We start from the raw sequence: 16,140 nt of genomic DNA on the forward strand, positions 1-16,140 counted from the left end.
TTTGAAGGCAAATATTGTCGTGTTTGTTCACTGGTGGAGCAGAAGCTGGAAAAGTGCCTGACTTAAAATAGGAACTTAAGGATATTTGGTCAATGAATGAATGTTCAAATCCAGCTTCTTATATTGTTTTTTTTTCTCTCTCTCTCAACTAATCTCTCATCTCAGCTGTTTTTCGCCCCCACTGATCTTCTTCCACTCACCAAATGTGAGGAAATCTATGTGAGTGTATTTGTTGTATGTGAACCTTTTTATGTGTACCCAACTTAAGACGTTGTTGAAGCAGAACGTTGATGATATGGTTTGTGCTAACTAGTGTTTTATTCTTTTGAATTATTTGCGTTGTATTTGGTGATTTGATCTTTAGTTGTCTAAGTGATAGATGTGTCTGATTGAAAATCAAAAGACATAGTAATAATAAAATGCAGCGGCTCAGTGTCTTCCAGCCCTCAGTCCTGTTCCTTCAAAGATAACCACATTTAATCTTTTCGAATTTTAGGTATGTATGTTGAATATGTTAAACTGCTCATTCTTTTTTTTAAAAATTGACTTCTTAAAATAGCCCACACCATCCACAACCTCTCTTCTATAAATTTTTGAGTGGTTATCACAATTTTTAGTTTTAATACTGGTTAATTTCATAATTCCAAGTAATATGTAAACTTTATTTTTTCACATCAGCTTTTGAAAATACATATATTTGGCTCCTTGTTTAGTAAAACAAGGAAACTAGTGACTCTACCTTTAGATGGCAGAAACCACATCCACTCACTTCTGCCTTTCAGTAGATGGGACTTTTCCTTATACATTGACAACCTTATTAATAGTTACAGTGTATTTAACTCCAATTGTTTTTTGCTTTGTTTATGTATATAAAAACCAGTAAAATGTTACAATATTATGGTTTTGTAAATAAAGTTCAGTACATAGCCAAGAAATATGCCATTATACATGTTCTTCCAAGTGTTTAATTTCATAACCTATGTACCACACTAATGAGATTGTAATATTAATGTCAATGGGTTGTTCTTTCTTCCTCTGCAGTTACAAAAATTATGCCATAGTTAAGTATGCTTAATTTTTTCGATTATATACTTCTTATATAGTTTTTGACCCTCCTCACTTTCACAGAGGACTTTGTACTTTCTTCGAGGGAAAAGATTCATGTGCTTTACTCACCAAGTCCTCTTATTCTTTGTATGAGAACCTCCCTGCCATTTCTCTGCTTGAAGACATTCCCCTTGGAGGCCCATTACTTTCTTTTTGATTTGAACAGACTACCTTCTGGTCCTTTTGACAACTTCTATACTGAATTATATTCATTGAAATCTTGAATAAGGTACAATGTTACAATATTGTACAAAGGTACAATAAGGTACAATGTCTTTTACTACTTGGTTTTCTCCTCTGTTTTGGTAGAATACATCCTTAAAAAATTTATTCATAAAAATATATGGGTAGTGATTTTATTTTTTAATGTTTGCATAGTGTAAATTATTATTTTACTATTATGATTGATAGTTTGGCTGGGTATAGAAACTAAATTATGTTTCTTACAGTTTGTCAAGGCGTCACCATCTTCTAACTTCCATTGATGCTCTTGAGGACATGAGAATGAGTGTTGGATCTTGATGTTTTGATGCCTGAACTATTTGTTTTCTCTCTGAAATGACTAGCATTTTTAGTTATACTTGAAGCTTTGAATATCTGTTATGACATGTTTTGTTCTAAGTTTGCTCTCCTTGCAGTGAACTCATTCAGTGAAGCCTGACTAAATATCTCTGGTTAATTTAGTCTTCTTAAAATTAGAAGCCTCTTTAATTTCCCTTCAACTGTGGGTAATTTTCTCCTGGTCTTCTATAATTTTTTCCTCTTTATTTTTCTCTGTTCTCTTTTGTTGAAATTGCTATAAGGTGGTTGTTGAATTCTTGGCTTGATTCACTGTGTTTGTAATCTTTTATGTTTTTATCTGTTTGTGCATTTGCTTCATGTTCTGAGTAATAGTCTCAACTTTATTTTCCAACACTTCTATCTAGTTTTTTAATCATATGTTTAATTTACAAGCACTAATTTTTAAAATTATTTTTCTCATATTCCCTTAATTTTGTTTCATTGTTCTTTTTTTAATGAGATAAAATTTACATATATTAAAATGCACTGATTTTAAGTGGCCAGTTTGGTGAGTTTTGATACATGTCAACAAACATGTAACAATCACCTAATCAAGATGTGAAACATTTGTACTACTCCACAAAGTTCCTCTCTGGTGACTGCAGCCATGAAATTAAAAGACGCTTATTCCTTGGAAGGAAAGTTATGACCAACCTAGATAGCATATTAAAAAGCAGAGACATTACTTGGCCAACAAAGGTCCATCTGGTCAAGGCTATGGTTTTTCCAGTGGTCATGTATGGATGTGAGAGTTGGACTGTGAAGAAAGCTGAGTGCTGAAAAATGGATCCTTTTGTGTTGTTGGAGAAGACTTTCGAGAGTCCCTTGGATTGCAAGGAGATCCAACCAGTCCATCCTGAAGGAGATAAGTCCTGGGTGTTCATTGGAAGGACTGATGCTGAAACTGAAACTCCAGTACTTTGAGCATGAGCCACCTCATGCAAAGAGTTGACTCATTGGAAAAGACCCTGATGCTGGGAGGGATTGGGGGCAGGAGGAGAAGGGGACGACAGAGGATGAGATGGCTGGATGACATCACCGACTTGATGGGCGTGAGTTTGAGTAAACTCCGGGAGTTTGTGATGGACAGGGAGGCCTGGCGTGCTGCGATTCATGGGGTCGCAAAGAGTCAGACATGACTGAGCGACTGAACTGAACAAAGTTCATACCTTTCCCTTTCCAAGACTGTTCCCACAACCCTCCTCCCCACCCCAGGCACTACATTCTCATTCTTATCACTATAGTTTAAAACTGTAGTTCTGTAACATTTAAATTGTTGTGGTACTCAGGCTCCTTATTGCTGTGGCTTCTCTTGTTGTAGAACTCTTCTGTGTCTACTGCTTTCATCAACATAATATTTTTGAGATAGATCCATATATTGGCATATTTATTCCTTTTTTGTTGTTTAGAAATAGTGTTTATTGGATGAATATACCACAACTTGCTTAGCAGTTCACTTGTGTGATTGCATTGCTTCCAGTTTGGGGCTGTTATGAATCAAGCTACTGTGAACATTCTCGTACAAGTATTTTTATGGACATTTTAGTTTTTATTGGGTTAATACCCAATAGGAATGGAATTTGAGTTGTAAGGGGTACTATTAACTTTAGGACAGTTTGTCAAGGTCCTTGGGTCATTTTAACACTACCATAAGCATCAGAGAATCAGCTCCAATTCCGCATTTTTCTCAATACTTGGTATTGCCAGTCATTCCACTTTTAGCCATTCTGGTAGTTGTAAAATGGTATGTTGTGGTTTTAATTTGCATTTTCCCGCTGATTAATTACATTGAGAACTTTTTCATGTGTTTATTATCGATTTGTATTCCTCTTTTGTGAAAATACACATTTCAGATTTTTACCTATTTTGTGTTGACTTGTCTTTCTTTTTATTATTAATTTGTAGGCATTCTTTATATATTCTGAATGCTAGTCTGTTACCAGGGAAGCCCCATTATCATATATACAAACATACATGCATATATATATATGTGTGTGTGTGTGTGTGTGTGTGTGTGTGTATTTTATAAAAATGTCATATGTTTATATAGATAGATATGTCATAATTAACTTTAGCTTGGATTTGTATTTTCTCAAGTGTGGCTTTTGATGTGCAATGTGTTTAATTTTGATGAAGCCCACTTTATAAAGTTCATCTTTTTAAAAAAATTCTCATTGCTTTGTTTTTAATTGGCTCAGATGAGATCTGTTTTCATTTTATTATTTTTTTTTTTTAATTTTTTTTTTTAAATTTTTCAGTGGGTTTTGTCATACATTGATATGAATCAGCCATAGAGTTACACGTATTCCCCATCCCGGTCCCCCATCCCACCTCCCTCTCCACCCAATTCCTCTGGGTCTTCCCAGCCCACCAGGCCCGAGCACTTGACTCATGCCTCCCACCAGGGCTGCTGGTCTGTTTCACCACAGATAATATACATGCTGTTCTTTCGAAACATCCCACCCTCACCTTCTCCCCTGTTTTCATTTTAATTCCCATTTGTTTGTTGCTGGGACAGCGAAACAATAGATTTTTTTAAATAAAGTATTTTTTAAAGATTTATTTATTTATGTTAGTTGTGCTAGGTTTTCATTGCTGTGCACCGGCTTTCTCTAGTTGCCGCAAGCGGGGCAACTCTTTGTTGTGGTACTCAGGCTTCTTATTGCTGTGCCTTCTGTTGTTGCAGAGCACAGGCTCTAGGACTCATGGGCTCAGCAGTTGTGGCTTGTGAGTTCTGGAGCTGGGGCTTGGTAGTTGGCGGTGCATGTGCTTAGTTGCTCTGCGTCATGTGGGATCTTCCAGACCAGGAATTGAAGAATCCCTGTTCCCTGTGTTGGCAGGTGGATTCTTAACCCCTGGACCACAGGGAGGCCCCTAAAGTTTGTTTTTTATGGGTTTTCTTATCTTGCTTGAGAAATCTTTGCCTATTCTAAGGTTGCAAAAAATCCTCTTTTTTTTTTTTTTAATCTTGTGCAGAAGACTTACAGTTTTAGCTTTTACATTTAGGTCTATAGTCCATATCAGACTTCTGTGGATGTAGCAGTAGGAATTGAGGTTAATCTTCTTCCCATATGAACGTCTTTTTGTAGCACCATTTATTAAAAAGACTGTCCTTTTCCTATTCTATTCCTTGACCTTTGTTGAAAATCAGTTCATTGTGTTTAAAAATGTTTTACAGTTTAAAATGAAAAAAGCTTTCAGTTTTATGAACTATATTGTATATAGCACATATATATAGATAGGTGGAGATACAGAATATTAAATTATGGAGAATAATATGAACACCCTTAACCCATCAATTAAGAACTAGGATATTACTTAGTATTTTTGAAGTTTCTTATGGATTCTTCCCTAATCTCATGACTGCGTTTCATACAATGGTGCAGTAGTAACCTTATCCTTGGATAGGAGGATAAACAACTTGCCAGTAATGGAGGTCTGGTGGCAAAGTTGTCTTCTATTCTTCAGCCTTTCAAATGCTATATTTCTCATTTCAAATATTCTTCTGACTGCTGTTGTTCACCACTGTTCCCTCCTTCTCTGAATCTGAAGCCTCTGATCTGAAGAGGATGAGCTCACCTCTTAACTATATCACAGATTGTAACCCCCTCCTCTCTGTTTCTTGTGACAGTGCTCTTACCTATTCAGAATGCTTTATAGGAGTTTCTTGAAATCAGCTCACAGCCTCTTTCTGCCCTCTTCCTTATTATGAGTTTACACCTTTTAAAACAGTTCTTTTTAATGTTTTAATGAAGTTTCTGGACAGATATATGAAAAGCAGCCTATTGTCTTGATTTAGAATTCCAGGTTTTATTGTGAAACCTGGAAGGGAAGGATGCAGTGCCTGACCAATCACTGTCTTTTTAGTGAGACACCTAGGTGAGAGAGATTTTTTGTTGGGAGACCTTTTTTATTGTGGTTGTCATAATGTGTTACAGATTTTAAACTAAGCTTCTTAATCTTCAGGCCACTTCATGATAAAATACTGGACTCCATTTGCTTTGAAAATTATGCTGCTAGGACCCCTCAGGATCTTCAGGTAGAATATCTGTTTCTAACCTGGAGGCAATAACATGTCAAGATCAGTGAGGGGAGTAAAACACCACTTGCAAAACACCTGACTTTAAAACAAAAATTGATTAGTTATTTAAGTAACATTATAAGGCTCTTTTTATCTAGTTTAATTCTTTTTACTTTTAAAAATTTATTTATCTTTAATTGAAGGATAATTGCTTTGCAATATTGTGTGGGTTTCTGCTATCAACATCAATCAGTCATAGGTAGACACGTGTCCCTTCCCTCTGGAACCTCCCTCCCACTCAATCCACCCCTTTAGGTTGTTGAAGAGCCCCGATTCGAGTTCCCTAAGACATACAGCAGACTCCCATTGACTCTCTATTTTGCATATGGTAATGTGTATGTTTTCATGTTCTCTCTCCATTCATCCCACCCTCTCCTTCCTCCCCACCCCACCCCACATCCATAAGTCTGTTCTCTCTGCCTTCATCTCCATTGCTGCCCTGAAAATCTGTTCATCAGTACCATCTTTCTAGATTCCATATATATATATATAAATACACATGCATTAATAATGATATTTGTTTATCTCTCTCTGACTTACTTCACTCTATATAATAGGCTCTAGGTTCATCCACTTCATTAGACCTGACTCAAATGTGTTTTTTTAATGGCTGAATAATATTCCATTGTATATATGTACCACAGCTCTTTATCCATTCGTCAGTAGACATCTAGGTTGCTTCCATGTCTTAACTATTATAAATAGTGCTGCATTGGACATTGGGGTACATGTATCTTTTTCAGTTTGGTTTTCTCAGGGTATATGCCTATTAGTGGGGTTGCTGGATGATGTTAGTTTGATTCTTAATACTGTTAGTCAAGTCCTTGATTATTTAAAGTTCTGGTTGGTGTCATTTCCTCTTTCCTGACTCCTTGCACTATGAAAAAGAAAAGTACTTGTAGTCTGTGGTATATTCAAACTTTAGGTAAAGAGAAGAGCCTTATTAAATATGAACATTAATATGAACATTGATAATTTTGCTGTAAAATGTACAGATTGACATTTCCCTCCAAATTATATATGGTTAATCATATTTAAGGTGAGAAAACACTGGCTTCATGTTTAGCTGATCTATCAAAAAATTCTCTCCTTTTCTAGATTACCAGGGAAGATTTAGGACTCCGAGAATGTTTCCCTTGAAGGATGCTGAAATGGGGGCCTTTACCTTCTTTGCCTCTGCTCTGCCCCATGATGTCTGTGGAAGCAATGGGCTTCCTCTCACACCAAATTCCATCAAGATTTTAGGGCGCTTTCAAATCCTGAAGACCATCACTCACCCCAGACTGTGCCAGTATGTGGATATTTCTAGGGGAAAGCACAGTGAGTTGTTTTCTTATATTTTGTGTTCTCTACCCTGTTACCCTGATTAGGTTATAATATATACAGTAAGTGTTAATCACTCAGTCCTGTCCGACTCTTTGCAGCCCAATGGACTGTAGCCCACCAGACTCCTCTGTCCATGAGATTCTCCAGGCAAGAATACTGGAGTGGGTTGCCTTTCCCTTCTCCAGGGGATCGTCCCAACCCAGGGATTGAACCTGGGTCTTACTGCAGGCAGATTCTTTACCATCTGAGACACCAGGGAAGCCATAATAATAAATAGTAAACATATAAACTAATCAGAGTGTGTATGTTTGCTTGCCAGTACTTTTCACTCCAGCCAAACTGAGTCAATTGAGTTTTCCTGACTGCATTTGAATGATTCATATTTCTCAGATCTGAGAATCAGGATTTTTAATATTCTTTTTCAGGGAAGCCCCTATCCTCAAGCATATTTCTTCATCTCTCTAAAAAGGAAATGAAAATTCTAATGTTAGAAACTTTGTGTTCTGTCACTCGTCATGTCCAACTTGCTGTGACCCCGTGGGCAGTAGCCCACCAGGTTCCTCTATCCATGGAATTTTCCAGGCAAGAAGACTGAAGTGGGTTGCCATTTCCTTGTTCAGGGGATCTTCCTGACCCAGGGATCAAACCTGCATCTCTTGCATCTCCAGCATTGGCAGGTGGATTCATTACCACTGAGCCACCTGAGAAGCCCAATAGAAACTTACAGAATTGTTTATTAGAATGTATTTTATGATTGAAAGTAATAATTTGGGCAGAATTGTTTATTAGAATGTATTTTATGATTGAAAGTAATAATTTGGGCTAAGTTTCTTCCAATGAAAAGAGGGTCACTAATGTTTTTACCTCTTCGTAGCTGCATTAGTCTTTTTATATAGGATTTCATTTAGTAGAGTTGAACTCTATTGGTTAAAAAGTCAGTATTTCACCAGGAAGAAGTTTACTGCCTTTTTAGTAGTATAGTCCAGGCTTTCCAGGTAGCACTGGTGGTAAAGAACCTGGCTGCCAGTGCAGAAGATGTAAGAGATGTAGGTTCACTCCTCTGGGGGAGGGTATGGCAACCTACACTGTTATTCTTGCCTGGAGAATCCCATGGACAGAGGAGTCTGGCAGGCTATGGTCCATAGAGTGACAAAGAGCTGTATGTGACTGAAGCGACTTAGCCTGCATGCATGCAGTCGTAAAGTCAGGTTCTTCTATAACTTATATCTTAGCCCATTCTCCTTGCTAAAATATGACACTATAAACCGAGTGGCTTATAAACAAGAAGAGTCTGTCCCTCACAGTTCTGGTGGCTGGGAAGTCCAAGATTAAGGCATTAGCAGATGCTATGTCTGGCGGGGCCCACTTCTTCCTTAACAGTCATCTTCTCCCTGTAACCTCACTTGGTGGGAGGGGAAAGGGAGTTTTCTCAGGCTTCTTTTACAAAATAAGAGCACTGATCCTGTTTGTGAGGGCCTTACCCTCATGGCTTCCCATGTGGGGCTAGTGTCTGTCAATGCAGAAGATACAAGAGACTCGAGTTCAATCGCTGGATTGGGAAGATCCCCTGGAGAAGGGCATGCCAACCCACTTCAGTACTTGCATGGAGAATCTCCATGAACAGAGAAGCCTGGTGGGCTACAGTCCATGGGGTTGCAAAGAGTCAGACATGACTGAAGCGACTTAGCATGGACACCCTCATGATCTAATCGCCCCCCAAAGCCCCACCACCGGACACCATCATGCTGAGGATTAGGTGTCAACAGGTGGATTTGGGAGGTGGGGCACAAATGTTCAATCCATAGCACCCCTGAAGGTGCTTATGGTGGCAATCTTCTAATTATTTTAAAATTATTTTTGAAAGCTTAATTTCATGCTTAAAATTATTTTAAATACATTTCAGTGAAATATATTTAATTTTTCTAACAAAATGAATTGTGAAAGTTAACCCCATATTCTTACTGATATTTTACTATTTTTATTCCCTTAAAAATCGCATTTTCAGATATTTCAACCTAATATTACAGGTGCTGAAAAAAAATGCAAACTCTTATTTCCTTAGTTTTGCTGAAAAACAGGCTAAATGATACTTTCAAGTAGTCTAGGTTATGCCTCTTGATAATAGTTTCTCTGAAAGTTTTATAGAATTTGAATAGAAAATGTTTTTTGTAATGTTATTAATGGCTAACATTTATTGAGTGTTTATTACTTATTAGGCAGTATTCTAAAGGCTTTACATATTTTAATTAACTTAATCCTTACAACATTACCATGAAGTAGGAACTCCTACTGTATTCACATTTTACAGATGAGGAAACAGGCACAGAGCAATTAAGTAGCCTAGGAACTTTTGGCAAGTTTGTTGTTTACAAACAAGCAAATTTAAAAAACCTTTTTGCTAAAGTTTTTGTTTGCTAAAGAGCTTCAAGACAGTAACTAAATTATAGATATCATTTGGGGCTTTTATATAACCAAATAGTTGATAGATATTGTCAAGCCCTGAATGCCTCAAATACCACCCCACCCCCATCCAATTACAAATTCCATCCAATTACAAATTCTGAAGAATTTTGGCTTGTGGAATTGGCCTAGTTCCAAAATCACTCCAGTATAGCCATATGGTAGATCATTATCGTCTGTAATGAGTAACCAAAATTTGCTGTTGTATGTCTGGAAATTTGGACTATGCTTATCTTCCCAAATTCTTGCCACTTTACTCAGTTCTTGGGACTTTTTCATTTCTTTCTTTTTTTTTTTTTTAAGATTGATTGATTGATTGAGTTTTGGCTGTGCTGGATCTTCACTGCCATTCGGGCTTTTCCCTAGTTGGCGGCAGGCGGGGGCTGCTCTCCAGTTGTGCGCTGGCCTTCTCATTGTGGGGGCGTCTCTTGGTGCAGAGCCTGGGCTCCAGGGCGCGCCGAGTTCAGTAGTCTCAGCTCCCAGGCTCTAAAGCACAGGCTCGACTCTTGTGGAGCATGGGCTTGGTCTCTCCTTGGCATGTGGGCTCTTCCTGGGTCAGGGATGGAACCTGTGTCTCCTGCATTAGCAGACCAATTCTTTACCACTGAGCCCCCAGGGAAACCCAGGACTTCTTTATTCTTGTATCCTGAAGTGCCCTTTATTCTTTCCCACTGACTGGAAGCCTATTTGGAGCATCACTTCAGATGACTGGGGTCTTGCCTCTGTCCAGTTTTCCCTAGACTTTTTGGAATAGGCTTTTTGGGATAATTGACTCTGTAGTTCTAGAGTCAAGAGTCTTGAGCTCCTTTTTTCATCCTTCTACCTAAGTGAGCCTCTGTAAATACTGAACTAGGAAAAACCTTATGACATAACCTCTCTGGGGAACCCTACTGCTCACTGCATAGGAAACTGCTTTTTAGTTATAAATGCCAGGTCGGAAGTAATCTCCTTGGACACTGTTAAGCTCTGTTAATGTTGAACCCAGCTCAACAATGTGGGTAGTCTCCTTAGGCCCAGTCACCATATTCCTGGTTACTCTGTTCCCCCTGACTGCCCTGCTCCTAGGTCTCCACAGCCCTCTCTTCTGGGGACACACAGATTATGGATGGGTATAAAATTCATATATTTTAAGTTTGACTGCCTAGAATGAAAATGTCTGTTATTGTCAAAAGGTTAGGGAATTCGATTCCTTTTTTTTCCCCACTATTGGCAATCTTCCTTGTCCTGAAAAGTCGTAAGCATAAGGAGTAACTAATGAAATTAGAGTAAGTGTTGTTGTGAAGGTCTGTTTGTTCCAAACATCCCAGTCATTTCAGTTACATTTAGTTTGAAAAATTTGAAAAGTCAACAATCTCCTAAGTGAACAATGCATACTTCTCAATGATGTAATCATTTTGGTTTGGACTGTACTTGCCTCCTCAAAGAATCTTGATTTTGGTTCCTTTATTCTGTTCTTGCTACACAGATATCTCTCATCTTGTCATTGTTAGTCCCACACTCTCCTCATTTTACTTGGAGTAACGTGTAACATGTGGTTCATTTTAGTAACATTGTTTTCACATGTTAGGTTAGCTCAGAAGTCAAGCTTTCACTATTTCCAGCAGATCATTCAGAACTGATTCAAGATGATATTAGTTTCTTGCTAACTCAGCAGGGTGAAGGAGAAGGCAATGGCACCCCACTCCACTACTCTTGCCTGGAAAACCCCATGGACGGAGGAGCCTGGTGGGCTGCAGTTCATGGGGTCGCGCAGAGCTGGACACAGCTGAGGCGACTTAGCAGCAGCAGCAGCAGCAGCAGCAGCAGGTTGATGTATTTAATCTCAAGAATAGTTTACATTCGAATTTTTGAACTTGATTTATCAAAAGAGAAATTGAGTAGACTATCTTTAAAAGAAAAAAAGGTCAGTAAAGCATGAAAATACTTGTTAGCAAACTTAATCTTTTTCTTTTGAACTTGAAATCTCAGCAGTTTTAGAAGCATAGAAATGATTATAAATGGTAATATATTCCAATTGATTTGGTATTGATTACTCAAAAATCTTTTTTATTGTTATGAAAATCAAGAACAAAATTATTTTAATTAATAGATTTGAAATTCAGGTAGAGAATAATTGAATTGTTAAGGGTCTATAATTCTGTATCTCTAGCTGCATATATATATTTCAACCTGAGTGTCTGTATCAGTTTAGAGTTCCATTAAAGAAACAGAACCAGTAGGAGATAGATGGCTAGATAGCCTGATAGCTATAGATTAATTGGTTGGGGTTGGTTTATGTGATTGTGGGCGCTGGGTAAACTAGCCTGAAATCCATAGGGCAGATCATCAAGGACAAGGTGAATTTTTATATAATAGCTGAAGTCATAGTCCCAAGTGTGGAGTTTCTTCTCCAGAGAAGACTGAATTCTGCTCTTAAGGCCTTAGTAACTGATTGAATCAGGACCACCCAGATTATCTAGGGTAATCTTCCTTACTCACATTAAACTAATTGTAGATTTTAATCAATTATTTAATGTCTTCACAGTAACACCTAGGCTAGTGTTTGAATAACTGGAGACTATAGCCTAGCCTGTTGACTCATAAAACTGACCATCACAGTGACCTAGTAATGATACTGTTTCTTTTTTTTTTATGGTAATGTTTCTTAAGCCCAGAATTACCCTTTATCAGTTTGACTGTATAAATATTTATTTAGAGATTTTATTTAAAAGGTGATGAGCTAATCTCAGTTTTTACTGTGAAGAAAGAATGATGTAGTAACTGTTTTCTAATAACCTTTCATATTATCTTAACACATTCACAATTTACCTCTTTCTCTAAGTTAAAAGTTTTTTAAATCTTTCATTTAGTCCCTCTTTTTATTCAACTACTTTATTATCTGTCTTGCTTAATACTGTACTCTCTTCCATTTCTTAGTCTTGACTTAAAACTTAAAGTTCAAACTGTATGTACACTACAGAGATATGTGGCACTCATCAAATATTTCATATAGGAAAGGTTATTTAATGGTTCTTGTATGTTCTACTCTTTAAAGTTCATCTTGGTGTCACATTTATTTTTTATAAATAATGCCACTATATTGCTGACTTATATTTGGCATATTCTCAAATATTTTTGTCATATTTTATTCTGTGAAACTATATTGTTTTATAACAAGCAAAAGTTATTTTCAAACAGTTGTTTAGAGTTTCAGGATGAAGTCCCTCCAATGATTTTTTGGGGAAAAAACCTGGTTCATATTGGAAACATTGTCTTGGTATATATTCCATTACCTCTGGGAGAATCTTTGATATTCTGCCAGGATTATGGGTCTGCTATATTAAAGTAATATTTACTTTAAAGTTCCATAGGCTCCTGAAGCTTTGGCAAACTCTAGTTTATGAAGTTTTGAAGGAGTTTCCCGAAGAAACTTGATAATTTTTTTTTTTCTAAATCATTGTAAACCTGACAAATTTTATACTGTCAGACACTTTAAAATCTTTCATAGATATGGAGACTTGTGAATATCTAATTTAAAATTATTAATTAATGGAGTATGCACATTTTAGCATATTCTGATGGTCTTTTATATTAAAATCAGTGCTATTGTGATATTATTATGCCTAGTTTACAGAGCAGGCATATGCTTTTCTACACAGGACAGATTTCTGTTTAGAAAATGACAGTCTTTATATGAGACTTATTCATTTCTAATGGCCACATTGAGTCTTTGCTCAAGTTAACTAATTTAACAAATATTTTTAAGTTAGATGTGTATGTTTGAGATATTGTTTTAGACACTGGTGATGCATTTTGAACAAGACCAAAATCTTTCCTGCCATCAGGAAATGTATTATCTAGTAAAGAACAAAGACATTAGATTAAAATGTATACAGATCCTTAGGATTTCAAATGAATGCTACAAAAGAAAAGTACATTGTGAAATGGATTATATTATAGGAGGCGCAAATTGATTTGGGGGGACCGGGAAAGTGTTTCTGGAGGAAATCACATTTAACTGTATAGTAATAATAATAGCTAACACTTAGTGATTCTTGTATGCCAGGTCCTTATTTTGTATTAACTCATTTTAACCTCATAACAGCTCTATGAGGTAGGTCCTTATTTTTCCCTCATTTTGCAGAAGAGGAAACCTTGGCATAGAGAGGCTAGCAAACTAATGAGTGTTAAACCTAAAATTTGAGCCCAGACCAAATAGTCTGTGCTCTTAATCACTGTGTTTCATGTTAGGAGTTCACTGGGAGGAAAACAGGGAAGATCATCTTAGGCAATAGAAATCCATGTAATAGTACTTTAAGGTAGGAAAGGTGAAGGAAGACCAGTGCAACTGGAAGTTGGTGAGCAATACACAAAATAACAAAAAACAAGGCTAAACAGGGAGTTGCATATTCAGTTTTATTAATTATTATTTTAGCACTTAGATTTTGGCATGAAAATATGTTGGAGGGCAGTAACAATTTATTGGAGATGATTGGTTAAGAGATTGTTTTAGTAATCTAGTAAGAAATGACGTTGGCTTGGACCCAGATTGTGGCAGATGATGCAAACCACAGATTCTGTAGACATTTGAAAGATAGAAATAGCAGTGCCTTTTCTTTGGATTTGAGAAATGGAGATTACTCCTAAGTTTGTAGCCTGAGCAGCTAGCAGGATTGTGGTACCATTTACTGGTACTAAAGGGAAAGGCTTACGGAGCAAACTATAAATTCAGTTTGAGTTCTGTTGAGTTTGAGGTGACTTTTATATTAAAGTGAGGAATTGGCTATGGAGTTTAAAAGAGAACTCTGGGCTTGAAAATTTAGGAGTTTTTCAGCCTTGGGAGTAAATAAGGAGAAAACACAGGTGAAGACCCAGAATCAAAAGTGGAGGAACTAGAAATATTTAAATTTGGGTAGAGGGGAAATTCCCTGGTGGTCCAGTGGCTAAGACTCAGTGCTTTCACTGCTGTGGGTCTGAGTTCAGTCCCTGGTTGGGGAACTAAGATCCCACAAGCTGCATGGTGCAGCCAATAAATAACTAAATAAATAAATAAATAAATTTGGTTAGAAGAGTTACCTATCCACCGAGGAGACTAAGGAGAGGTGGCCAGTTAGGTGTAAGGAAAACTGACAGAAATGCTGCTTCCCATTTTGGTTTTCAGATGGTATTATTTGTGCTAAATTTTATATTTGTGTTAAATCACTTGGAATTCAACTTTGCATGCTCTTTTCTGTATTGAATTGAAGATCTAGACCTTTTATTTCACAGCTTTCTTTCCTATTAATTTTCCTTTTTTTCTCTTCATTTCATGGTCTTTCAAATTTAATTTTCTTTAGGTTCCTGTTCAGATCACCTGGAGCTTTATTTTTTTCCCCTGAAAGTGACGGTATTCATTTGTAGTAGTTTAAATTTTGTGTTTCAGGTCATTCTATATAATGCCACCACCTCAGTTTGTGCTTCCAAGAAGTGATCCGTACAGCATCCTGCCCTCACACTTCACATGGTTGCCTGTATACCATTATCCGTCGTCTCTTCTCTCAGCAGGCCAAACCTGACCTTACCTTGAACCAGTGTTTACTGAGAGTATTTCCTTTTACTGGATCTCCTCCTCTGAAAATTTTCCTGTCTTCTGCTCTCATTTTTCTACCTTTGCCATTTTTCATTTTCACCAAACCTCTATGTAGTCATCACTATTTCCAGTCCCTTTTACTTTACTTCTTTTTCTTGTCTTAGTTTGCCATCTGAGAAGGAAATGGCATTCCGCTCCAGTATTCTTGCCTGAATAATCCCATGGACAGAGGAGCCTGGTGGGATACAATCCATGGAATCACAAAGGGTTGGACATGACTTGGCGACTAAACCACCACCACCATTTTGTGTTTACTTTCTTCCTTGTCTTTTAGAACTTATTTTGCATAGATATACATAGTACTACAATTTCTTTTAAAAACTTTATGTCTCCTTAAATAACCTTATCAAATTCCCAGCCACTTGTGAGCCCAGTTGTGCCTTTCTCTGGTTCCTCCTATGTTGTTTCATCTAAAAAGAAAGAGTTTGTTGATCTGCTACTGTGTCAGACAATGCGTCAGTCAATAATTAACTAATGATTACATTAAAAATGTATGGACGGACCTTCAAAACTGTGCGACTTATTCTTAGACAGTTGATCTGTTGGAAAATAATAATTCCATCATACTATATATTGTGCTCATGAAAATTTTATATTATTACTAATCTCAGCAGGCCTCATGATGTTATAAACAATCACAAGTTGATTTTCAGTTCTTTCTCCATAATTGTGATTCATAACATTTCTACTTTTCTCCAGTTTCTGAATTCAGTTTCAGAGACCTTATGTTTGAGGTCAGACTATCAAGACAGCTTGTCCCTAGATCCCAGTTTCCCCTTCACTTCAAAATTTCTTTATATCTTCATCCAAGCTTTTTCTTCTGCTAGCCTGTGTCAGAAGAAGGATCACTTCTTTTTGCCAAAGGTAAACCTTTCCAGCTGTTTTTCCTAATGCACAGGGGAGAAATCGTAGAGAAAAAAAACAAAATGAAGATTGTTATTTGCTGTATTGTTTTCTAACACATTTATCTTGTTATTCTAGATATCTGATTTTTATG

General features: G+C 37.0%; 1 protein-coding gene across 3 annotated transcripts in view; it reads left to right on the forward strand.

The window, feature by feature from the left end:
- Positions 1–16,140, forward strand: part of TBCK (TBC1 domain containing kinase) — a 187,804-nt gene that overhangs the window by 866 nt on the left and 170,798 nt on the right. The window contains exons 2-3 of one of the 3 annotated variants that reach the window (XM_065907571.1): positions 166–219; positions 6,848–7,069. In XM_065907571.1, the coding sequence (XP_065763643.1) occupies positions 6,877–7,069 (193 nt within the window). In that variant the 5' untranslated portion in view covers positions 166–219; positions 6,848–6,876. Of the gene's footprint in view, positions 1–165; positions 220–5,634; positions 5,708–6,847; positions 7,070–16,140 lie in introns of all 3 variants that reach the window. The other 2 variants (XM_065907572.1, XM_065907570.1) reach the window with 2 other exon arrangements.

This window comes from Muntiacus reevesi, chromosome 16 (genome assembly GCF_963930625.1).
Source record: "Muntiacus reevesi chromosome 16, mMunRee1.1, whole genome shotgun sequence".
Lineage (NCBI taxonomy): Eukaryota > Metazoa > Chordata > Mammalia > Artiodactyla > Cervidae > Muntiacus > Muntiacus reevesi.